The sequence below is a fragment of the Pelodiscus sinensis genome, chromosome 2 (assembly GCF_049634645.1).
Source record: "Pelodiscus sinensis isolate JC-2024 chromosome 2, ASM4963464v1, whole genome shotgun sequence".
Lineage (NCBI taxonomy): Eukaryota > Metazoa > Chordata > Testudines > Trionychidae > Pelodiscus > Pelodiscus sinensis.
Window position 1 is genome coordinate 217,471,063 of NC_134712.1, and position 25,047 is coordinate 217,496,109.

Below are 25,047 nucleotides of genomic sequence, written 5' to 3' on the forward strand. Positions count from 1 at the left end.
ATGACTAAAAAGCACAAACAACTGAAAAACAAATATTTTGTATATACAAAATAGCTCACATGTTTTATAACCTGAGTACCCAGGTTGACACAGTAATTTGTTATTTGTCCAAACATCATATTTCACTTTCTGCCTCTTGTGAAGTTGAACACACTTGAGAGGAAATAGAGCACTAAACAGAAAATTCGGAGTCAGGACTCCTGGCTTTTATTTCCAGCTCCACCAATGACTTAATACATAATCATAGGTGAAACACAGAATCCACCTGTGCTTAAGTCTATTGGTCATTAAAATGATTTTACTTACCTCAGAGAGGGGTAGTAAAGCTTAATAATTTTGATGTATTACGTAGATAAATTACACTATGAAAGTGCAAAGTATTGTGGTGAATATCAACAATAATAAGCACAAAAGCTTAACATTTTGTTATTTGAAAATACTCCCGAGTCTTTACAGAACTAGTCCTGCCCGCTCACCACCCAGCCAGTGCAGAAGGTCCTATATGCAGCAGAACCATTTTCTACTATGTGGTATAGAAAATGGGTAGGGTATAGAAAATCTGCTGCAATGGGTTTGCCCAGTGTGCAACAAAGGCTTCATCTGCATTAGCACACATGAGTTTGAGGGATTTATGTGGGTGAGCACTATGCACCTGCATGGTAAATCTCCTCTGCATTCAAGCAAGGGATATGTACTGCAACAGTCCCTGAGAATTCCGCACCCCGAGACTGTAGCAACAGCATGGAGAGGATCTACATCCACTCAAGTGCCTTGGGGAGGGGGAAAAGAGGAGAAATTCCTCATAGCCAGTAAATTCTTTGACATAGGGATTGTCTCAATCTCTATTTGGACAGTGCCTAGAATATTTTGGTCTCTCCCACTGTTTGAGGAAGAGAGTTTTTCAAAAGACCCTAAGTGACTTAGGGGCACCAGACCCATTGACTTTTAAGAGCTTTTAAAAAATCTTCCTCTGAATTAAAGTTTTCTTTTACCCAACCACCAATAAAGACCCTGTTGTAACCAAGAGTTCATATACTGAATTTCTGTTTCAAGCTGCCAAAATACTTTTTAAAAGATCAAATGTTAATTTTAAATCAGGAGTTATATATTAATAAAACCTAACTCCTGATTAGATTCTGTGAGCACTGATGAAATTACACAATAAAACTGAATATAACTCAAACTACTGCTGAACTTCCTTTTTAATATTCTACATGTCAAAGAGGATTTACACATCAGGCACATTAAAAGAACTATAGCTATAGAGCAGATAATATAAAAGCCACACAATTAGAAAAACTGTTTGCTCTTACTCCAGTGATTTAATTTGTAGGAGTGAAAGCCAATGTAATTCAAGCACCCCAGAGAGCTGAATACAAGAATATGTGCCAATGTCTTTTCCATCACATGCTGAGCCACAGTATGTAGATAACCTCTGAACTTCCCTTGGGCTTTTTCTCAGCATGACAAATGAGGTTCCCTGATCTTTCTCCCAAGATGTAAATTTAGTATTTTCTTTACATTGGCAGACCAGGATAAAAATCAAGTAGTTTGGTAACATTTGGGGAACCAAAAAGAAGACACATATCAATGGCAATACCTACCCTTTATTTTGGATAATCTGTGTCCCTCCTACTGTGCTCTTGGGACAGTTCTATTCGAACAAGATAGAATTTTTGAAGTATAAAGAGCTGGCTCATCAGATGATGGGATCTATTACACATATACATGGTATTTGATTACACAGCACCTTTCACACGCAAGTTAATTCCCAAAGTCATTTAAAAACCATGATTGATATACACAGGGTAGCACATTGGACAGGCAAGTGTGTCTTTCAATATGCACTCACAAATAGTTGAAACAATGTCTACATTTATCAACTGATTTGATTAGAAAGGGAATGTTGCTGTGTTCATAAAATAATTTAAAAAAAAGTGTTATTCTCTCCCCAACTTCCCCTGCCCGCATTCCCAATCTTTTCTCTCCTGCAGCTGCCAGCTAAGAGGAGGTGAAATCCTGGTATTTAGACCAAGTTACTTTGTGTCCTTATGAAAATACTCCCTCCCACCCAACACTTGTGCCTTAAGCTATTTTAGCAGAATCAGTTGCTGCATGGCTTTTCAGTGTTATGTTTTATTAGCAAACCCCTTTCTTTCCCCCCATAAGAGATTAACACTCCTGACTGCTGTCTGAAATGGTATACCTGGTCTTTGCAGCAAAGCACACAGCAGATCATGCCTCACAGACCAGTTGTTACTAAATTAAGTTCGTTAAAACATACTTAGTAGAAGTTACATAAACTGTGGCCTGATACTAAGCTCAATGTGAGTACTGGGCTCTCTGCATGTGCAGAATTTTATGCAAGATCAAAGCCCAATATATGGTTCACTGTGGCATGTCATTCAGCTTGGACTGATCAATTTCATTAAAGTTTTGAGTCCACTTTGCTTTCTGGTTCTCATGAACTAGGAGAGCACTGCTATATTTGGATTGTAAACACCAACATGAATATTTGAGCTATCTTATTTATATGTAAAAAAATTCTAACATTAAATATTGTTTGTAATTAAAAAATTCTCCACAAAAACTAAATATTTTGGGTTTATACTACCGAAAAATGTTTTCTCTAAAAGGGACAAAGTACAGAAAGTTTTCAATTTGCCCATAGTGAATCTGCAATGCATATATCTAGTTGCAATGTTTTGCATGGATATTTAATCAAAAGAAGGAATAAGTTCAAGGTAAAGATGAGAAAAGGAATGGATCCTGCTCTCGCTGAAGTCAATGGCAAATTGCCTCTTAACTTCAATGGAAGAAGGACTAGGGCCAAAGAAATTTCTGTTTTCCAAAATGTGCTCTTATGTCATTCTGCCTGGAAAAAAGTTTTGATACAACATGCATATAAAGCTGTTGCTTGTCAGATTTCAATGTCTTATAAAAATAACAGCAAATCTCAGAAGGGTAGCTGTGTTAGTCTGTATCTGCAACAAAAAAAAAAAAAAAAAAAAAAAAAACCAACCAACCAACCAACCAAACAACCAAGGAGTCCTGTGGCACTTTAAAGACTCCTCAAACCCTATGCTATCAGCACTATTTTTCTCATCCTAGAGTTTAAGGTGCCTGTGGACTCCTCGTTTCTGCAAAACAATAGCATCATATTTGATTGTCCTCTTCCAAGGTCAACATAAAAAAAAAAAAGCACGGCATGTAAGGGCACACTTTATTAAAAAAAATAGGCGGGGGGGGGGGGAGGGAGAAAAATAAATAACATGTAAGAGTCTATTGCCAATGCATGCACTAATAATAGGTCAGTTGTGTCTTGAGGAAATATAAGAATGCTAAAGAAACGGAGCCATCAGTGGCTGCAACAACTAAAGGAGTCTATACAAAAAGGATCACCACCAAAGCTGTGTGTGTTAATGGGACATAGTGGAACAATGCTGAAAGACGGAAGAGTTAAAGTTGCCGGAGCCACCTTAGCTCTGCATTTCCAGGTTTTCAGAAGTTTGAGTTTTGCTGAGCTCAGCATTCTGCAAGGAGATGACATACCCCAAGCAACTTTGCATTGGTGTAGTATTTTGCCATTGAAGGTTATAGTTTTTTGAACAAGAAAAAAAGGTAACTTGTTAGTAGGAATTAAGGTGCTATCTAGGCAGTTGTACAGATCATACACCACAATTTGTTTACTGAACCACATCAGCCCATAGTTAAGAATCTCTATACCAGTGGTCTCCAACCTTTTTACATCCAAAATCATTTTTTAAATGTCAGAACAAGCCAAGATCTACCGCCCCATGCTTCCCCCAACACCCCACCTCTTCCTTGAAGCCCCGCCCTCTCTATTCTCCTCCTCTCTATCACTTGCTATCCCCAGGCCTTATACTCTCTCAGCGTATGGCTACACTTCCACTTTTTATTTTTTTTAATTCTTCTATAAGAAGAGGTTTTTCCAACATCTGGCCTATCTAGACTGGACCAAATGTCAGAAAAAACCCCTTCTTTCAGAAGCCTCCTTATTCCTCATGGAACGAGAAATACAGGGTTTACCATAATAACATGTTTCTCTTCCACTAAAAAAAGCGAAAGAACAAACACGTCCCTGGACAGAGAAGAATTTTTCCGGGATACCTCTGGAATCCCAGAAAAAGTCCTGCAGTCTAGCCATACCCTCACTGGGTTGAGACAGGATGTGCGGGCTGTGGGAAGGGGTGAGAGGTGCAAGTTCTGGGAGGAAATTTGGATGCAGGAGGAGATGGAGAAGGGGATTCTGGCTCGGGGAAGGGGCTCCAGGCCCCAGGGAGTATTGGGGTCAGGTGAAGAGTTGGGGTACTGAGCAAGCCACAGGCTTGTGGATGTGAGGGTGCAGGAGTTTGGGTTGGGGTGCGTAAGGGGCTCAGCACAGGGAGGTTGGGAGTATGATGGGCTCAGGACACAGATTTGCAGTGTGTGGATGGTGTAGGAGTGTTGTGGCAGAAGACTGAGGATGTGGGGGTGCAGGAGTTTGGGGATGTGAGAGACTCAAGACAGGGGGTTCCAGTGTATGATAGGCTCAGATCTACTGTCTGGAAGTGTGTGTGCAGGAGTGTTATGATGCTGCAGTCACATGGGGGCTTGGCCCCAATTGGGAGTTTGTTGGCCAGGCTTCATTTTTAAATAAAATATTATGTCAAACACAAAAAGTTCCAGCATTGTCTTTATTTATGAGAAGGGAGGGGAACCTGTTTTGAGTCAGTTAGGGCCTGTGACGGGGCAGCCCCGCCCTGCACTCAAGCCCAGAGAAACCACCTGGTGCCGGGGGCTGAGAGGGCCCCACCCACACAGCCCTACTGGGCATGCTCCCAGGGAAGCATAGGTATAAAAGGCTGCTGGCCTGCTCAGAAGGGGCAGACTATGGCTAGAGGCGGAGGGAGCACCCAACTGCCGAGGAGGGAGTCGACGGGACGGCTGAACGTGCCGCTGCTAGGCCCAAGCTGGGCCCGACCCCAACGAAGGAGCCGCCAGCTGACACCCCGGGACCCAAGCACCGAGCTGGACACTGCCAACCCCAACGCTGACGGGGGAAGTGACATTACAGCCACCCGACCAACGCCAACAGGTGGGACCGCTGCCGGCCGGGGGTAGGAAGCGACCCAGGGCAGGGAGCTGGAAAAGCCCCTGAGGGCTCGGTGCGTAGCGGGGAGGACCCCCTGCCGAGCCAGTGGTGGGAGCCACCCGCCACTGACAGGGCCCTGGGTCGGGGCCCGGTGGAGAGGGAGGGCCCGGGCCCCCCTACCCCTCCTGCCCCGAACCCCGGCAAGTGGGAAGCTCAGCCAGAGGACTAGGCTGCAGAGCCGGCATCCGGAGGACTAGGCCAGGAGGCTGTATTTCCCCTAAGAGAGGGGCATTGTACTTCGAGGGCTAGGCCCAGGCGGGCTGAACTAGGCCCCGGATGGGGGTGGCAACCCCAAGTCAGGGGGGAGCCCCCCAACAGGGCCACACAAGTGAGATGCAAAAAAGTAACTCCTCCAACCCTCCCCCCATTCCAAGCCTCACTAATGTAGTCCCAACAGTGCTGGTTGGAGCAGATGACATGGTACTAGGGAAAGGGCTAGTGGGTGCTGGGGTAGCGGACAGTGTGCCAGTGGGGACAGGGAGTCCCCGGCACGCGCCTCCTCCCAGGACTCCTCTGCCCTCTCTCCTCCCCTCCCCCCAAGGAGGGAAGTCCCGGAGCACGCCTCCTCTGGGGACTCCTCCCTTCCCTCCCCCCGTGCATTTTCTTAAATATTGTTCTTGGGTTGGGTCCTCTAAAGATTTAGTGAACGCCATATGCTGCCTCAGGTAAAACAGATTGAAACCACTGTCATTGGCATCTCATACATAATTTGATCTCTGTCTATAGCTGCACACAAACACCAACCTAGAGCCCCCCCGCCCCCTTTTTTTTAAGTGGCTGTTTCAGGGCTTATATCTGTGGAGCCCTTAGCTCAAATGACTCCAGATTTGAGTTGCTAGTTCCTGAGGGACACCAAATTTCAAAAGAGATCTGACTAAGTGTGTTGGTTTTAGAGGACTTAGAAAGATCCACATCGACAAAGATGTCTTGATGAGCCTCTCTAATATTTTACCCCTCACAGCCACACAGAGTTACAACCCTAAGCATTAAGTAAGTCACACACAGTTTTGTAACTTCCTTCAGATGCAAAGTCTTACCTCAGAACAAAAATAAACATCTCTTACCAGGCAATCTTGTGGGTTTCCAAGGTGCAGAATTTGGCACATATGCATGTTTAGTTGCAGTAACAATCAGCTGATTGCCGAGCTGATACTGAAATGTGATGAAGGCAGTGCCATCTGCTCCTGAGGTTCCAGAGGCAATAGAAATCTGGTTTGTAAAAATTTCAATGAAAGCTTCAGTTACTGGCTGATGAGTGCTGGCATCGCTTACATGGACCTTCAGAGTCACTTCTGTAATGAGACAGACAGACAGACAATCACAACTATTAGCCTAGGGAAAAATTTGTTTAGATGTAGTAGTTAGAACAAACTAGGATGCCACAGTAAGAAAGACAGGGCTCAGTGCCAATCTCTGACACATATGTATGTTGCTATATATTTCCCTACCTAGTACTCTCTATTTTAGGTCCTGACTCTCTAGAGAGAAGGTTTGTTAACTGTACAGAGATGCCACCTGACAGTACCACATGTAAAGACACTATTTTTCATATACACTCGAACCTCTTTAATCCGGCAACCTTGGGAAACAGTATCTGGGCATGAAGGGGAGGGGCACTTACCTGCCACCCTACCACCAGGGGTACACATGGTTCTGTCCTCCCAGGCACAAGCCCCTCTCCACCCCTCCCCGCTGCTATGGGAGCAGTGAAGAAAAGCATCAGGGGAAGTGGTTCTGTACACTGCTATAACCCCAATCTGGGGATGGGGGAAGGAGGGGGAGGGAAGGGAAAGTGTCAGTACACAGAACCACTTCCTTCTCCATACCACTGGTGTTCCCAGATTAGGGACACCCGGAGTACAGAGGTTTAAGTGCACATCATTTATGTGTGTGGGTTCTACCACACACTGTAGGATACTTGTCATGCTCCCTGAATTTTACTCAGCTGCTAGCACAAACTCAAGCTGCTTATACTGCACCCATCATCATAGTATCTGGGCAGAAGACAACCAGTCAGTAAAAGCAACATGAAGGAACGATCCAAGGCAGAACAACTTTATGCCCATTAGAACTTCAGAAATGGCCACAATGGTGGATTTTACTTGGGTGGGAGAAGGGTTAGGGGTAATGGGTCCTTATTCCAGAAAATAACTACTCCTGCAAGTGCCTTCAGTCCTACAATTTGTGTATCCAAATCAGAGGCACTCTTATGCCTTTAAAATATGTGCTATGTCATACTGCATTTGATGGCTAAGAAACCAGATATACAAGTTCCTCTAATTCCAGGATATTTTCCCCTCCCTACAATAGTTCCCCTGACTATTGGGGTGAAAAGTTCCCCACCCCAATACCACTATCACAACAGCAGCTATCATCTTCAACAGCCAGGCCCTATGTTCAGCACAGTGCTCAAAGTGCTGGAAACAGTTCTACCCTTCTGCTAAAGTGCTATTCAGGCTTCCCCTTTACAAATTTGTTATCCTCTCACTCCCAGTCCTCACAGTATAAGCCTGACCCATTCCTCCCATTCTAGGCAATTTTGCTGCTCTCACAGTCCCTCCCCCTATTTCCACATACCCAATTCCCCAAAGCACTGAGATGATCTGATGCAACCCTCCCCTCCTTGTTCATGGGAATTCAGCCAGACTCCTCATTGACAAACATGTTGCTCATTCTCCAAGTGCAACTAATTCCTTCGTGTGCTGTAGAAGAAACAAAGCATGACCCCATTTTCACTTTAAACTATATTTATAAGCAAGCAATAATTCTTTTACATAAAAAAGGGTGATTGAGTTCTGTTGTATGTGTACACATTTTTTAGTATTAATCATTTCAATTTTATTTTAAATGGTTTGAGTACATACAGGCACTAAAGCATCAAGAAATAATATCAAGTAACAAAGCCACGAAGGCAACAAGTCTTTGCTGTAAACTTCAGTGGTTAAATACTCAGTACGCTAGTGAAGGTGACAAATATACCTTCACACTGTAAAACTTACAGAAGGATTTCAATGCCTAATGAGACCCTTGAAGTGACAGCATCTTTCCTCATGGCCCCTGCATCAGCAACAAAAAAAAGTTCCTTCAGAAATGTGGACCCCAGAGGCGTGGGGGTTATCTACATGGCCTTACAATTCAGATTACAGGGATGTAAACCACAGCATGTACTTGTATGCTGAGCTGCACTGTAACTCCCCTATTCGATTCTACCTAAGAAGTCATGATTGAAGGTAACTGCACCTGCGTTCCTCCTCTGTGGTCTCTCAATGGCACCAACTCTAGGCTCTCAGCTCCTCAGTCATCGCCTCTCGTGGATAGAAGACCCACCCTCTTTCTTCCTCCCTCCTGACTGGAGTTTTTCCAGGGTGCCCAGTTCTCTGCCTATACAGCAGTGAGAGGCAACCTAGGCTAGTGAGTACACCGCATGAATGGCCCTTCATCTCAGTGGGTCGCAAGATTGTGGTAAATGAGCTGAGCTTGTATTAGGGATGTTAGATAGCATGTAACTGAATAGTCATGTAACCGCATCAAAATTCAGCAATTACATGACTATTTGATAATCCCCGGGGATGGGTCCAGCAGCCAGTGTGCTCCCAGCCCCACTCCTGGGGAGTCCCCTGCCACCCTGCATTGCTTCCTCTTTATCAGATGTAGCAGTCCAGGGTATCTGGCAGGAGCTGTCCACAAGGGGAGCTGGATTAGAAACCAACTCCCTGAGCAGATCAGATCCTGCCTGATGCCCCACGCTGCTGCCTCTGATACAGTGTAGTCAACAGAATTAACAATAAGCCCAGGTATCAGTAGCCATGCTTTATCTGGGTGCAGAGGAAGCACCCAGTTCACACAATGTTAGGCGCACTCAGGATGCAACTCACTTCACGTGTCCTTGCTGTACGTGCCTGTCACGTAATACCAGGAGGGAAAAAAAAAAAAACCTATGTAGAATCTGGCAACCCTGCACGTAGGCAACAGTAAACAAAATGCCTTGTGGGCTACACATAGAACCACAATGAGCCACAGTTTGCCCACTGTTTTACAGTGTTATCCACAGTAAGCCAACGAATGTACTATGCTTTCTCAGAGGCAATGAACAGCAAAAATGATGCAGTCAGAAGTTACCATACAGCTCTTTACAAGCAAGAACATTTATTCTCAAGGTGAAAGCATTACAGAAAAATCAAAAACCTATATCAGCCTGTGCTAGGTGTTTTCACTGTGGGTTTCTCAGGGTTTTCACTGCGGTTACAAGGTCAAAACAGTCTCAGATTCTGAACCAGAACAACCCCGAATAGTTGACTCTTTCCATTATAAAGCTTTGGCCTTTCATAGAGGTCTTGTGCAACAAGTGATCAGCAAACTATGGACCATTCACCAGGCATAGCTTTGAAAGGCTGGGTTTTTGCATGAGAGCTGGGGAGTTTGCATTAATCACTCTCTAGATATTCCCCAGGAATACTACTTAGCACTTTGGCAAGCTTGTGTCTGGCACACTGTTCACTATAGTCCTTTGAATCCATAGGTCTTACATTTATCACATCTCACAACTAGAAGTTACATACAATCATTACCCACAATTATACTTAAACTAGTCATTTAAGAAAATGGACCCCAAAGCCACTTAAACTTAATTCAGTAAGATCACCCAAAGATACTGCAGGAAATTACCATATCTGTCACAACTAGTCTCCATTAACGCAACATATTAATACTTTTTAGATACATTTCAGATTGTGCCAGCAGTGTCCAGAGGGAGCAGTCACAGCACAGCACACAAATGTATAATGCACTTCACGCCCCTGTAGTCTGAATTGTGGGGCATTGTAGACCTACTAAGGACTGCACTTGCATAAAAGAATGGCAAGTGCCAGGAGAGACCTTAAAAAATCCCATTCTAATTCCTCACCCCCCCACATCATCATCTCATTTTGAAATTTGGCATCCAAGGGAAAATAGATCAGCATGAAGTATATTCTGGTCATTAAAGATTTTGAGTTTTATTCCCAGTTTTACATTAAAGAGTTCAAAATCTCAACATATTGGAAAAAATGTAGGACCTAGACACTAATGTATAACACAGGGGTTGTCAAACTGTGGGTCAAGACCCCAAAGTGGATTGGGGCCCTGTTTTAATAGGGTCAGTAGTGCTGGTGTTAGACTTGCTGAGATCCTAGGCCAGAGCCAGAGCCCACGTCTCACCACCAGAAAACAGAGCTTCACCAACTGGGGTCAATGCCAGAGGGGGTCTCAGGCTCTGGCTTCAGCTCTGGGCAGCAAGGTTCAGGTTACAGGCCCCCTGCTTGGAGCTGACACCTTTGGGCTTCAGCTTTGCCTCTCCCACCACCCTGTCCAGAGTGCTGGGCTTGGAGCTTTGGCCCCTCTTCCTGCCAGCAGTGGTGGGGTCAAGGAGGATCAGGGTTCAACCCCAGGAGGAGTGGGGGGGGCTGTGTCATCATTTTTGATATAGCCATACACAGAATGCCTCATAACTAAGGAGTCCCACCTTACACAATAGACAGACAATTCTCCTATATGTATTTAGAAGTAGAAAGGCGAGGACCAAAATGCTCTTTCATTTTTGAAAACTGCAACAGGTAAGTGCTCTTAGCTCTGAAGTGAGATCGGCAAGTCAAAAGGAAAAGAAATGCTAACAAAACAGAATCATAGAATACTAGAATTGGAAGGGACCTCAAGAGATCATCGAGTCCAGTCCCTTGCCCTCAGTGCAGGACCAAGCACCATCTATATAATCCTTGAGGGTGTGTCCACACTGCAGGACTGAACTGGAAATATGTCAACAGCATATCTTATTTCGAAATAGGGAGCATCTGTCTACACAGCATCTATTTCGAAATATGGAGCACTCCTCCTTTGACTTCCCTTATTCCTCGTACAATGAGGGTTACAGGAGTTGGAGTAAGAAATCCTCCAGCTTGACAGTATTTTGACACTATTCTAAAATAACTGCCCGCTGTGTAGACGCAGACGAAGTTATTTTGGAATAGTGCTAGTTATTTTGAAATAGTGTTGCAGTGTAGATGTATCCTGATAGAGGTCTATTCAACCTGCTCTTAAATATCTCCAGCGATGGAGATTCTACAACTTTCCTAGGTAATTTTCACAACATTTAACCACCCTGACAGTTAGGAAAAGCTTCCTAATGTCCAACCTAAACTCCCCTTGCTGCTATTTAAGCCTATTGCTTCTTGTCCTATCCTCAGAGGCCAAGGAGAACAATCTCCCACCCCTTGTAACACCCTCTTAGAGACCTGAAAACTGCTATCATGCTCCCTCTTAGTCTTCTCTTTAGGGCTGTCAGGTGTCCGGTTTTGAACCGGACAGTCCAGTATTTAAGCTCTCTGTTCGGGAAACAAACTGAGAAAATACATATGTCTGGTATTTTCTAAATAATATATGTAATGTACAGGGCTTGCTGAGCTGTGGCGAGCCCCGCTTGCCAGCCACGCTGTTCGACGTTCTGCGCATGCGCAGATCGCCCGAACCTGGCTCTTCCGGGTTGTAATCTACTCGTCACGGGCTAGAAGATTACATAGATTGTTGAACCCTGGTAATGTAGATTGTGATGTAATGTCAAGCGTGTCTGGTATTTTTGTTGAAACCATCTGGCAACCCTACTTCTCTTTTACAAACTAAACAAGCCCAATCAGTCTTCCCTCATTGGTCATGTTTTCTAGACGTTTAATAATTTTTGATGCTCTTTCCTGGACTGTCTCCAATTTCTCCACATCTTTCTTGAAATGTGGTGCCCAGAATTGGACACAATACTCCAACTGAGGCCTAATCAGCAAAGAGTAGAGCAGAAAAATGAATTTTTGTGTCTTGTTCACAACACTGCTAGTGCATCCCAGAATCATGTGTGCTTTTTTTTGCAACAGGGTCACACTATTGATTCATATTTAGCTTGTGATCCACTATGACCCCTAAATCCCTTTCTGCAGTATTCCTTTCTAGACAGTCTCTTCCCATTCTGTATTTGTGAAACTGATTGTTCCTTCCTAAGTGAAGTACTTTGCATTTGTCCTTATTGAACTTCATCCTGTTTACCTCAAACCATTTCTCCAGTTTGTCCTGATCATTCTGAATTTTGAAGTGCAGCAATGGATAACAATGCATAAAAAAGGAGAGTAAGGAAACAAGGCTAACTGACTATTATGGTAAAAAGAAATATCAATACCATAAGAAGCACTGTTCCATACAATTAGAACTAATAACGTGACAAAAGATCTAGAATGGAATGGAGAGGAGAATAGAAGTGTAAACTGAAAAAAAGTCAGACGTATTGAATTTTTTCCTCAGTTTAATTTTTTAGAATAGATGCTACTAGAATTGAACAAATGACATAATATGAATATCTACATGAAAATCTTTTACTGTTGCCTAAAAGAGAGTGGAGACTATGGATCTGCTCCTTCAGAACATCCCATTCAGATTTTCTTCTTCCCATTTCTTTTCCACACAATCCTTGTATAAAGGGAATTCTCTCACTCCAATATGGTGAGCTAAATCTGATGCTGCACAGTCCAGGAACAGTGCTTCCAGTCTGGTAAGATAAAGGCCACTCAACAATGCATGCTGCACTTCTGGGAAGTTAGGAAAATACACTGGAAATGCTGTTCCAAATCAATGTCACTACATCACCCACCAGGGCTGGCCTTACCACGACACAAATTGAGGTGGCCGCCTCAGGTGCCAGACTGGGGGGGGGGGGGGCACCACTAGGACCCAGAGTGTAGAAAATTTTGTCTGCTGCTGGTGCAGAGAGGGAGAAATGGGAGCGTCATTTGAGCTCCCTGCCTCTGGTGCCAAAATGTTGTGGGCCGGTCCTGTCACCCACACATATTTTATCCATTCCTCCTCCTTTTTATAAGATTTTTTCTTTTCAAAATTAGAGTTTTTTGTTTTTTTTACTAGAAGAAAAAAATCCTTGTAGGCTGAACAAACACATCCAGTTCCTCTTCCTTTTTTTTTAATCTTAACTGACACATTGTGAACTATCCAAAACCTGCTTAAACAAGGGTTCTCACTCCCCCACAGCTCCTTTTTGCTCCTTATCTAATCCAGCAGGGAAGTCGGGAATGCTGAACCTGCAGCATCTCAGCAATTTCTGCAGCAACAGACTTGGCTATAAACTTCAACTAGGAGAGATGCTGCTGCAGAAAACCTTCTTTCATATACAAAATTGTGTTAAAAATGAGGCCCTGCAGCAGGATCATCTCTGTAGAAATGGAAAAGTCAGAGAAACTCTGACTGGTACATACATAGACCTCAGCCAGAATTGAAATACCAGAGTAAATTCTGTTCAACGAAGAGCTCGGAAGTAATGGATTTAAGGGCTGGGGGGGAGGGGGGGGGGCAGGGGGGGAGGAGAGAGGGGAGGTTAAGGGAAAATAGGGTAAAGACAGTGAATAATTGAAGATCAGACAGTCTGACCTTGAGTTAGCAGTGAGGTTTGAGAGGGTATGTCTACACAGCAAAGTTATTTAGAAATAAAAGCAGTTATTTCAAAATAACTTTCCTAGAGTCTACACAGCCATTCCGTTATTTCGAAATTAATTCTAAATAGCGGAGGGCTTATTTCAAAATAAACACTGTGTAGATGCTTATTTTGAAGTAGGGGGCCTCCAGCCCTTCCCAGGGTTCCCTGCTGGCCTCCCTGGCCACAAGGCAACTTCTGACCTGATGCCCTGCCAGAACTGGTTCCAACCAGCCTTAAATGCGATTCAATATCCACTCAGTATGGACGTGCTATTTTGAAATAGAAAAATGCTATTTTGAAAAGCATTTTGCGTGTAGACGTGTTATTTTGGAATAAGCTATCTGTTTCAAATTAACTATTTCAAAACGGCTTATTTCAAAATAATGCTGTAGTGTAGACATACCCAGAGTGATTATTTGATAAACCAAAAAGAAGTGTTTAATTAGTGAAAACACCTTTAGGCAAATCAGTATGAACACAGAAATACAGCATTTAAAGCATTTGGCAAAGTTGTCAGTTGGGAATTTCAAGAAGACAGAGGAGATGAAGCAGATGCATTACTTTTGATTTTACCAGAATACCATAACAGAGATCCATATTAGAGTTAAATACACGTCACTCAAAGGAAGACACCAACATGGTTGGAAACCTAAATGAAGAGCAGAAAGCAGAGTTCGCTTTCTGGAGGAGAGGGGGAGGGGAAAATATACTCAGAATAGGCACTAAGAAGAGTCAGTAGCAGTCTTCCGGAGAACTATGCTTTTTATTTACAAAAGTTATATTGTTTTATTAGAACTAGCAGAAATCAAAAAGTGTCTACTGATTCTATAGATAAGGTCAGATCTTGAAGGATGGGAAGGGAAAATTAAGTTTCATTTCAATTACAGTGCCTTAGCAATGCATAAGAGACCCCTCTCTTTCAGATGTTCCCAGCCACAATCAGGATGGGCAGGCTTGTCTACATGAAAAAATTGTACTGGTTGAAATTAAGGTACGATTCCAAACCAATTTAAGATAACTCAAGGCAACTTGTGTGTGCAACAATGCCTGTTTTTCATCCACAGTAGTTCACTTGAGTTAGCTTAACATGATTGAAAAATCCTAATGCTCATTAAGATACCAGCTAATGTATTTCAAACCATATTAGCTAGCCACATGCTAGCCAAGTAGGGGGAGTGGGTGTAGTCCACTAGGGAGCTAACATGATTGATTAATATCTTTGCCTATTAAGGCAGAACCCATGACGATCTACTAATGTAGCAGCGATACCAAAATGCTGAACTATCTGCAATTCTTATTGCAAACTTCCTTGTGCTGAACTGGCACTTCCAGAAGCAATAGTCTGTGTGGATAGGTGAGGAAATTTTGCAGCTGTCAGACATCTTACACAGCAACCCAAAACATCACAAAATGCAGGACTATGTAGCACTTTAAAGACTGACAAGACGGTTTATTAGATGATGAGCTTTCGTGGGCCAGACCTACTTCCTCAGATCAAATAGTAGAAGAAAATAGTCACAACCATATATACCAAAGGATACAATTTTAAAAAATGAACACATATGAAAAGGACAAATCACATTTCAGAACAGAAGGGGGATGCAGGGGGGGTTACAAAGAGTTACAATGCAAACCTTTGCTATTGCTTTAAAACACAGGGTACAAACTAGTGAAACTAATACATGCAGCATCCCACAAGCTACTCACAAGATCTAAACACCAAACACTTTCTTACAACTCTAATAGCTATGCTCACAATATTAACATGGGTGAACCAGGCTGGGTTCCAGCTATGCATCTGTCAATGTTCAATAGGGCCTTGACATGAGCTAGCACCCAGTTTGATAGCATCACAGCAATGACAAAAAGACAATACTCTAAAAGAATAGATCCATCAACATATACAGAGGAATCAGAGCTATCTTTTGAGGCTTTTTTTTTTCTTTCAAACTTTCACATTTCAGGAATATCAAGACTTAACTCCCTGGATTTTGCTGGAGATCTAGTTGGAGAATTAGAGAACTGGGGTGGGAGCTTTCACAGCTACTAATTGAAGGGTCTTTGACAAAGATATTTTAATTCACTTGTTTGTCAGTAAAACAGTAAAAGACTATTAAAGCTTAAAACGTTTTAAATTGACCTCTGTCTCATGTAATCAGTTTCGGCTTCTTTAATACTTGTGGTTGATAGTCCTCCTGGGTCTCCAGTCCTCCATATGGTCTTCCAGGAAAAAAATAAATGGCAACACCCAAATCCCTAATGAACCTTCTTTTAAAAATCCTCCTTTCAGGCCTCCTGTCCATATCACAAACCAGCAGAATAAGGTAACTTTTGTTTTGGGCTTTGCAGACTTCTATTTAAACAGATTTCAAAACTGATGGGTGGCACATCTGGCAGTTGTAAATGTTTTTGCTTAAACAATAAAGGGTTAAGAGAGACACGGGGAAAATCTTATGACTTAGGCTTCAAGAATTCAAAAGGGAAACGGACTATAGATAACAACCAGAACATTAGCAACACAGTCAATATGGAGTTAAGCCACAAGACAGGGTCAGAGCCGCTACCGTTGTGCACTCAGGCAAGCACCACTAGCCAGTGTCTCCTCTATAGTTACACTCCTTTGTACTCCTGAGCAATCACATCCTATTTGTTTTTACAACAAAGACAAACCAGAAACTACTAGTTTGAGTGAAAACAGTCACTTAACTATAACCCTCAATTTCCTGTACTAAATTTATTCTCAGCTATATAAAGAAAACCAGTATCCCCAAGGTTATCATTTGGGAAAGCCAAATCAAAATGCTGACATTCAAACCTAAAATCCTCTCTGCCTTTTTAATCTTTAAGAGTTTTTACTCAATCTAAACTTCATTTGAAGAACCTACTTGATGAACATGCTTTATTGTGAACATGTTTTTCCTTCAGATACCATTGACCTCAAGAACAGTGTAGTCTCCCAAACCAGCCATTTGAACACAGAACACTAGAACTGGAAGGAACCTCGAGAGATCATCAAGTCCAGTCCCCTGCCCTCACGGCAGAACTAAGCATCATTTAGACCACCCCCAACAGATGTCTATCCAACCTGCTCTTAAATATCTCCAGAGATAGAGATTCCACAACCTCCCTAGGCAATTTATTCAAGTTGTTTAATCAACCGGACAGTTAGGAAGTTTTTCCTAATATCCAACCTAAACCTCCCTTGCTGCAGTTTAAGCTCATTGCTTCTTGTTCTATTATCAGAGGTGAAGAAGAAGAATTTTTCTCCCTCCTTGTGACACCCTTTAACATACTTGAAAGCCACTATTATGTCGCTTCTCAGTCTTCTCTTTTCCAAATTAAAGAAACCCAATTCTTTCAGTCTTCCCTCCTAGGTCATGTCTTCTAAACCTTAAATCTTCTAGACCTTAAGTCCGTGGTCCCCAACACGGTGCCATTTGAATGCACCCGCCAGGTGCTCGGGGCTGGCCTGGCCCCGGGCACATGGCGCACGAGCGCTTGAGGGGGGGGGCGCGCTTGGCGGGGGGGAGCGCCGGCCCCGGGCGCGCGGCGCTCGGTGGGGAGGGGGGTGCCGGCCCCGGGCGCGCAGCGCTTGAGGGGGGGGCCGCCCCCGGGCGCGTGGCTATGGGGGGGGGCCCTGCCCCCGGGCATGCGGCCTGGGGGGGCCGCCCCCAGGCGCGCACATGTCCCCGCCCCCTGGCACCTGGCAGGCGAACGGCCACGCCCCCTGGCGCCCGACAACCTGAAAAGGTTGTGGACCACTGCCTTAAGTCTTCTTCTCAGGACCCTCTCATTTTGTGTTTTAGTGACATAAGCAAATAACGGCATATACAGTTGAAGGACCTGATCCAGAAAAGTGCTAACTAGAACTTCTCCTGAAAAAGAAAAAAATGGAATGAAGTTGTAATTTAAAGCCAGTAAAGCACTGTAGCTTCTTATTAGTGTTAGGCCCCAGTCCTACAAACTGATGCGTGTGAACACACTTCTACCTCTGTGCCAAGTCCAACGGATGTCAACAGGGCAGAGGTCTGCTTCAGCAACAAACTTTGATTCTATAAAGGCAGAAATTATTAAACATCTTAATTACAGCAGGTTTCTTCCTCTGGGACTTTCATAAGCAGGATATTACAAAATTAAAAATTGTTTAAATTCCTATAATGTGATTTAAAAAGAAAAAGGAAAAGAAACAGTCTGCTCATAAAAAAAACAGTTATGAACTTTATTTAAAGCTACTTCCTCCACAAAGATTAAGTTTACTGGCAACACACTTGGGGTTGATGCCTGCATGCCAAATGAGTACATTTTTCCTGTTTCTTCTTTGTTTTTTTAAACTGTTGGCTCATTTGTAAGGTCATCCTTTCTGAAGAATAGTATTTCCATCTGAGGGAAAATATTTTATGGAAAAAAGAAATGTACCACACTTTCTTGTCACAAATGCTAGCTCAAGTATTTACTATCGCCATCTCATATAAACATGCACTAGCAAGAAGTCTTCTTTATCAACAATTCAGGTTTTAAAATATAGCAAAGTAACTGTATTCAAGTGTGTGGGGGGAAAGGAAGAGCGTGCATAAAAAAAAAGTATGTAACAGCCAGTAACTTATGGACACTGAATTGGTGAATGAAAGTGGTTTTGGTAGATAGTATTTACATGAACCACATTAAATAGCGAATCAACCAAACTAATAAAGAATCCACATCAAACCCACACAAAACCTGTACAAAAACAGCGAATGATGCTGCTATGGGGGTATCAGACACAGTAGACAAGAGTAAATTACCACAGTGTCTCCTTCTAGCCTTAGCATCTATACATCAAAAGAAAGCAGGAAAATGCAGGTATGCAGTGCTGTCACAAGACATCATTGCTAATACGCAGACTAGACCTCCGCTAGTTTTAAATTGGCACTGGCTTTAGTGGTGCTGAACCAATTTACAGTAGCAGAAGATCTAGCTGGAAAGGTATGCTTTTGATTTCTGAATCTGTACAATCTCTGATGTCAAATTCTTGAGAATTCTCAATTGTTCAGTTTATCTTATAAAAAGTAATATGCCGGCACCTGAAACAGCAAAAGTAAACATCACTGTGACTTGCCAAAATGCTCCTGCATGACAACGACTGAACAGAACTTCTACAAATGGAAGTATCAGGTGCCAAAACAGGCAATTTAGTAACAAAATTTGACATACCAACCAAAACAAAAAGAACCAACTAAACAAATCCTGTTTAAAACTAGGTAATTGATATCTTAAGAGAAAAGTTGAATGTATTAACCAGGCAACTAAAAGCACCTGTTTGCTTTTACTAATTCAGCTTGCCATGCAGGCTTTTATAGCCAATGAAAAATTCTCCCAAGCCCTTGCACTTAAAACTCTCCCTTTTATAGTACTAAATGCAGAGAGTTTTATATGCAGCAACACAGGGTTTTCCCACATTTCTGGACTGAATGCAGTTAGTTGTGTAGTTTATAAGACCAAGATCTTTTAGAGAAAACAATCTGAAAAAGTTTATGTAAAAGGAAAAAAAAAAACCAGAGCAGCAAGGATTCACACACCCTGCTTGAATCCTGATCCTCACACCAGTGTGGGGGTATTCTTCTCCTGCCCCAAATAACCTATTCTCCCCTGACAAGCAGAATGACAATGGGTGAAAGGTACATTGTACCTAATAGACAAAAAGGTCATAAAATGTAATAGCTGGCCAGCCTTAGAAAAGAAAGGCTGAGCTGGGAAGATATTCCATCAAAGCACATAGGCTAGCAGGTGACCTTATATTTCATGGGTATGCCCCAGCAGCACTCTGGAGTTGCATATAACCCCCTAACCAAGATGAAGAGTCATCTGTAGAGTCTCCATTCCCAGGAACTTAAAGGTAAAATACAAATACTACTGCCTGAAATCTAAGCCCCTACACTGAGTCCCTTTGCCAATCTGACAGCGTATGTTTAGGGCACAGCACAAGGTCTCTCTAAAGCTTTTGTCTTAAAGGAAAACACAGTTTTGTCTTGTGGAGTATTTTTCTCCAAAAATACTCTACTGTAATAAGTTGAGTATCTGTTTCCTATAGTAATCTGGAATCTTTTCGTAAACCAAAAGTAAAAATATGTTTAGCCCAAATTATTAACAATAGGTATGTGTATTCTAATCAGAGATACAAAAAAGAAACCGAGTAGAAGGTAAGCTATTTGCTTCTATACCATTTCCAGTGACAGCCAGGCTATTGCAGAAGTATGTACCTGGATGGGTGAAGAATAAAATGAAAATATTCCTCACTTGACAGTTCCTTGCATAAAAGAGGATTTGGAAATTCCAAGCTGCTACAACCTAGAATGTTACCACAGAATTAATTTCTTGTAAAAACAGTAGGAATTTGTTTTAATTTAAAAATGTGAGAGCTATATGCATAATTCCTAGATGGGACTCCAATGGCCCATTGTTAAGTGATTAAACAAGCATTTATAATTAACCTGAAACTTGCACGGCTATGAAACTCATGAATAGCAATAGTTGCATTAACAGTCTCAGCTTTGATCTTTATAGGAACAGTGCGTGACAATCAGTAATTTCATTTCCAAGCTCTGTATTTTATAGACCTTTCACTATAAAAAGATACTGCCAGGGAGCGCAGGCAGAAGTAGAGCTTGAAGACTTTAGCCTGCCATACATTTTTTTTTTAAATACAAGATATGAGAAAGTAATCCTGGTTTTAAAAAAACCCGCTTTTTCTTTCTTTTGAAACACAGGTGAGAGATCAATACAAGAGTAAAGTTGTTAACTGATATTTTTCAGCTTCCGAGCATTAATTTTCCACTGCTTTGGGGTAAAAAAAAAAAATCACTGAAGATTTTGCAACATCACCTATTAAGATGTATCTCGCATGATCTCACAAGGGTGAGCTGAAAATGCTGCACAGTCCACAAGGATTTTAGGCCAAAGTTAAATAATGTGCTAGCAGCCACGTACTAATTGTTCTTGAAATGCAATCTCAAAGCTTCCATTATGTTAAATAATCACCCCACACCACTAAGAATACATCAGAGACATGTATTAACTACTCCTTTTAATTGAAATTGGATACATATGCTAAGACAGGGAAAGCATGCATGCATTATTTTTGTTTGATCCAGAGTATTTTTGACTCTGTACTTCATATGTTTGAAATCAGTAAAGCTCAGTTTTGAAAGCAAAATTGGGATACGATCTCTAGAGCATGATTTTATAACTCGTTCTCAAATAGGAGTAGTCCCATTGACTCCCACAGAATTGTACACGAGTTAAGGCTGCACTGCAGATTCAGATTCTGTGCATTACAACTCCATGTAAGCACTTACATGCTCCCAGAACAGAGCCGTGAATTTACATCCATCTGAGGTGTTACTCCTGTTTGGCAGATAGAGAACTGAAGTGCAGAAAGATCAATTCATAGAATCATAAAAGATTAGGATTGGAAAAAGTCCTCAGGAGGTCATCTACTCCAACCTCTCACTCAAAGCAGGGACCAATCCCAAATAAATCACTCCAGCCAGGATTTTGTCAAACACCTCTAAGATGGAGATTCCACCACTTCCCTAGGTAATCTATTCATGTGCTTCACCACCCTCCTAGTGAAATAGTTTTCCTAATATCCAACCTAGACCTCCCCCACTGCAACTCAGACCATTGCAACTGGATCAGTTCCCCCCAGACAGGGGATGCTCTGGCCAGGACACTAGCCTGCAGGGTGCCTGGGCTTACTGCAGGCAGGGGTTGTTCCAGATGCCAGAGCAGCCTCTGTCCCTGGTGGATCCCTTTGGGTCTGGAATAGCCCACTGCCTACAGAAGGCGGGGAGCTGCTCCAGCCATTACTGGTTAACTCCACCTGTAAGCCTCACCCAGTACTAGTTAGGTTTACTGGTTAACCAGTTAGACATTTACATCCCTGGCTGGTAACAGAACTCATTTCTCCCAAGTCCCACACCAGTTCCCGATCTTATGGTTAGGATTTTTCAGCACATAACTACATCTCTGTGGTTACTCTGGCTTACAGTCAGCACCAATTTTTCTCCTTCTTTGGACAGCCCATGTCTTGAGGCCTATAGCTGGAATAAACAGTTATGGGATATTTATTTCTGGTTGGTTCCCATTGGGTGGAGGCTTGTTATTCTTGCATGACTCGCATGTACTTATTAAGCCTCCTACCTTTCATGACCGTGATTGTGTTTCTCTGTGATCCAATGTAGATTTGTTATACAGACAATAAATGCTATCATGTACATGACAGTGGCTGGGACAGAACATGACTTGGAGTCATTTAAGTATATTCAAAGACTTGCAAACTGAGATGGGTATATAAAAGCATCTTAAGTTATCTTAAGCTTTTCTTGTTGCCATGTCACACCTCAAAGTCATATCTCAATTTGCTGTCCACTACTACTTCCAAGAGTCCTTTGCCTTTACATTTTGATGATCTTTCCTCTTCATACACTAACTTGAATTTGTCCATGCTTCATCTGATCTAATTTCCTGCAAATACTTTCAGCGTATCCAGGCCTTTTATTGCTGCCCTCATCAATGCTTGTTGTTGACTATCATTTGCAGATTTAATTAACCTACAGTTTATCCTATCTTCCACATAATTAATGAACATATTAAACAAGATCCCAATGCAGATACCTGCAACATGCTACTATAAAACTTCTACAGCCTGATATGTTGCTGCTTGTCATTACCATTTGTATGCACTTTCATCCAGTTTCCAATCCATGCAGCACCATTCTCATCCAAGTCAATTTGATTTTTCAATTAAATGTTTTCAAGAAGGCTGTTATATTGTGGAAGCATCAGCTGTGATGACTGCCTAAATATTCGGAGCTTGACAACTGATTCAGCAAACAAAACTTGCTCTATTTAAATTACTAATGGTTTAGTCATCTTAACTTTTGATCATACTCTTGACAGATCTTAAAGCTACACACTTCTAAATTAAATTTTAATATTAGATTAATATTAAAATCTGATTTTCTCCAAACTGATTTTTATTCATCCTGATATGAATATTACACAGCAACCACTTAGCAATACATTAAATCCTGTTGAAAGTGTATCTGAATGTGTTGGCTCATGTGTTTCGTGTGCTCCATAAACCTTAATGGGAAGAAGAAGGTTACTCACCTGGTATAGTAATTGAGGTTCTTCAGGATGATTGTCTCTGTGGGTGCTCCACACCGTAAGTGTCTGAGCACCGCTGCGCTTCTAATCAGAGAATTTAGGTAGCAATGCTCTCAGTTGGCTGCGCACATGGAGCAGTTTCTTCAGTTCCTTCTCTGCCCCAGACATGGAAAATTCCGAAGCAGAGGGGAGGAAGAGCAGTGGTGGAGCACCCACAGGGACAACCATCTTGAAGAACCTCAATTACTGCACCAGGAGAGTAACCTTATTTTCTTCTTCGAGGAAGGTCATGGTAGTGCTCTACATTAGGTGACTACAAAGCAGCAATTGTGCTTGGAGGAGGGAGCTTCGGCTTGGTTATGGAAAATACTGTTTGCCCAAACTGAGTATCAGACATGGAATAGGTCTAGATGGCATAGTGGTTAGTGAATGTATGTGCTGAACCCAGGTGGCGGCCCTTCAGATTTTCTCTATTGGTGCACCCTGGAGGAAGACGGTGGATGTCACCATCACTCTTGTGGAATGAGCCTGTATAGTAGTTGGGGCTCCTGTTGGAAGATCCCGTTTGCAAGATGTATGCATTCTGAGATCCATCTGAATAGTTTCTGTTTTGAAATAGGTAGACCCTGAGACCTCTCTGTGGTTGAGACAAAGAGCCTTGGAGACGCACGGAAGAGTTTTGTGCATTGCCCTGTGGATGTCTAAAGGATGTAAGACTGTTTCCCTGCTGTCCCTGTGAAGCTTACAATGGAAGATGGGTAAGTAAATTGGTTCATTACAATAAAATGAGGTTAAGTACTTTTGGGGAGAAATGTTGGGTGTACATGAAAGACTACTTTACCCTTATGAAAAATAGCATAAGGAGGGTCCATCAAGAGAGCCCCTAACTCACTCTAGGTGCTGATATAATTGCCATGAGAAAGGAAACCTTCATCAAGAGATGACGCAGTGAGCAGATGGCCAGAGGCTTGAATGATTTGCCTGCTATTGCTTTTAATACTAAGTTTAAGTCCCATGCTGAGTGTCTCATTGGTGGAAATATATTGTGTAGGCCCCTGAGGAAGCGCTTAACTGATGGGTAGGGTTGCCAGGTGCCCGGTATTCATTCGGACAGTCCGGCATTTTCGCCTCCTGTCCGGTAAAAAATTCAGAGAATACCGGGCACCTAAAGTGTCCAGTATTTTCCGAATTTTTCCCCAGCCAGGAGGCAAAAATGCCGGGCACCTGGCAACCCTACAAATGCTCAGCGCCTGGCCTCCCTCCTACACAGCTCCCAACACCCCCAGCCCCCATGCTTACCTGGTTCCGCAAGGCTGCCGACACAAAATGGCTGCTGACCAAGGGAAGCATTCCCTGGGTCTTAGTGCTCATCCACTCCCCTGTTCCTATTCCTGCACTCACTCTTAAACGGGATATGCTGTTTTAATTTTTTTTTCTTAAGCCTTGGAGTCCTTTTTCTTTTTGCTCAACAACTTTGGTCTCCCTCCCCCCTTTTTTTCCTTCAACAGAATTTTTTCCCCATTTTTGGGGGGGGGGGGGTGGTATTTTTGTTTCAACCATCTGGCAACCCTACTGATGGGTGTGCAAAGACAGAGAGACTGTCTATGAGGGGACAGAATATTGCTATTGCAGCCAGCTGCATCCTGATAGAGCTAAGGGAGAGACTGAATGCTTCAGACACAGGAAGTATTGGATAATCTGAGAGAGGTCTGTGGATGGAGGCTGCACAGTTCTCTTCAAAACAGCAAACTGTGAATCGGTGGCATTTATGGTTTTTTGTCTTTCGTGTAGTGGGTCTACAGCAGTTCATGATACCTCCTGTACAGATGCAGGACATGCAGCTTTGAGAGGAGTCAGCCAGCCAGAAGCCATGCCTGGAGATGCAGGGTCTGTACACTGGGATGCTAGAGCTGCCCATTCTATTGTATGAGCAAGGATGACACCAGCAAGAAGCGCCACGGAGGAGCTATGCTCATTTGTATCCGTACCTGCTACCATGTTTTTCTGGGCAAATTGGGTGCTATGAGAATGACTTTGGCCTTGTCCTAACCTTTTTTTTTTTTTTTTTTTTGAGAAGTGGAAAAAATAGAAGCGGAGAGACTGCATAAAGCAGGGGTGCTTTCCACTTTATGTTGAATGCATCCTCTAGACAATGCATCCTTTTCCTGTCCTGGACAATAATCAGGCATTGGGTGTTCAGTTGGGTTGCAAACAAGTCCTCCATTGGGAATCCCCACCATCTGAATAGGAG

At 42.7% G+C, this 25,047-nt stretch overlaps 1 protein-coding gene and 1 long non-coding RNA gene across 4 annotated transcripts in view; one reads left to right on the forward strand and one right to left on the reverse strand.

The window, feature by feature from the left end:
* Positions 1–25,047, reverse strand: part of FAM171A1 (family with sequence similarity 171 member A1) — a 141,355-nt gene that overhangs the window by 52,904 nt on the left and 63,404 nt on the right. For 2 of the 3 annotated variants that reach the window (XM_014571731.3, XM_006119484.4), the window contains exon 2: positions 6,220–6,447. In XM_014571731.3, the coding sequence (XP_014427217.1) occupies positions 6,220–6,447 (228 nt within the window). Of the gene's footprint in view, positions 1–1,604; positions 1,652–6,219; positions 6,448–25,047 lie in introns of those variants that run through there. The other variant, XM_075922445.1, reaches the window with a different exon arrangement.
* Positions 4,962–24,716, forward strand: LOC112545190 (uncharacterized). Its single transcript, XR_003088655.2, has 3 exons — positions 4,962–5,098; positions 23,416–23,554; positions 24,588–24,716. It is a non-coding gene; the product is annotated as an uncharacterized LOC112545190 (long non-coding RNA).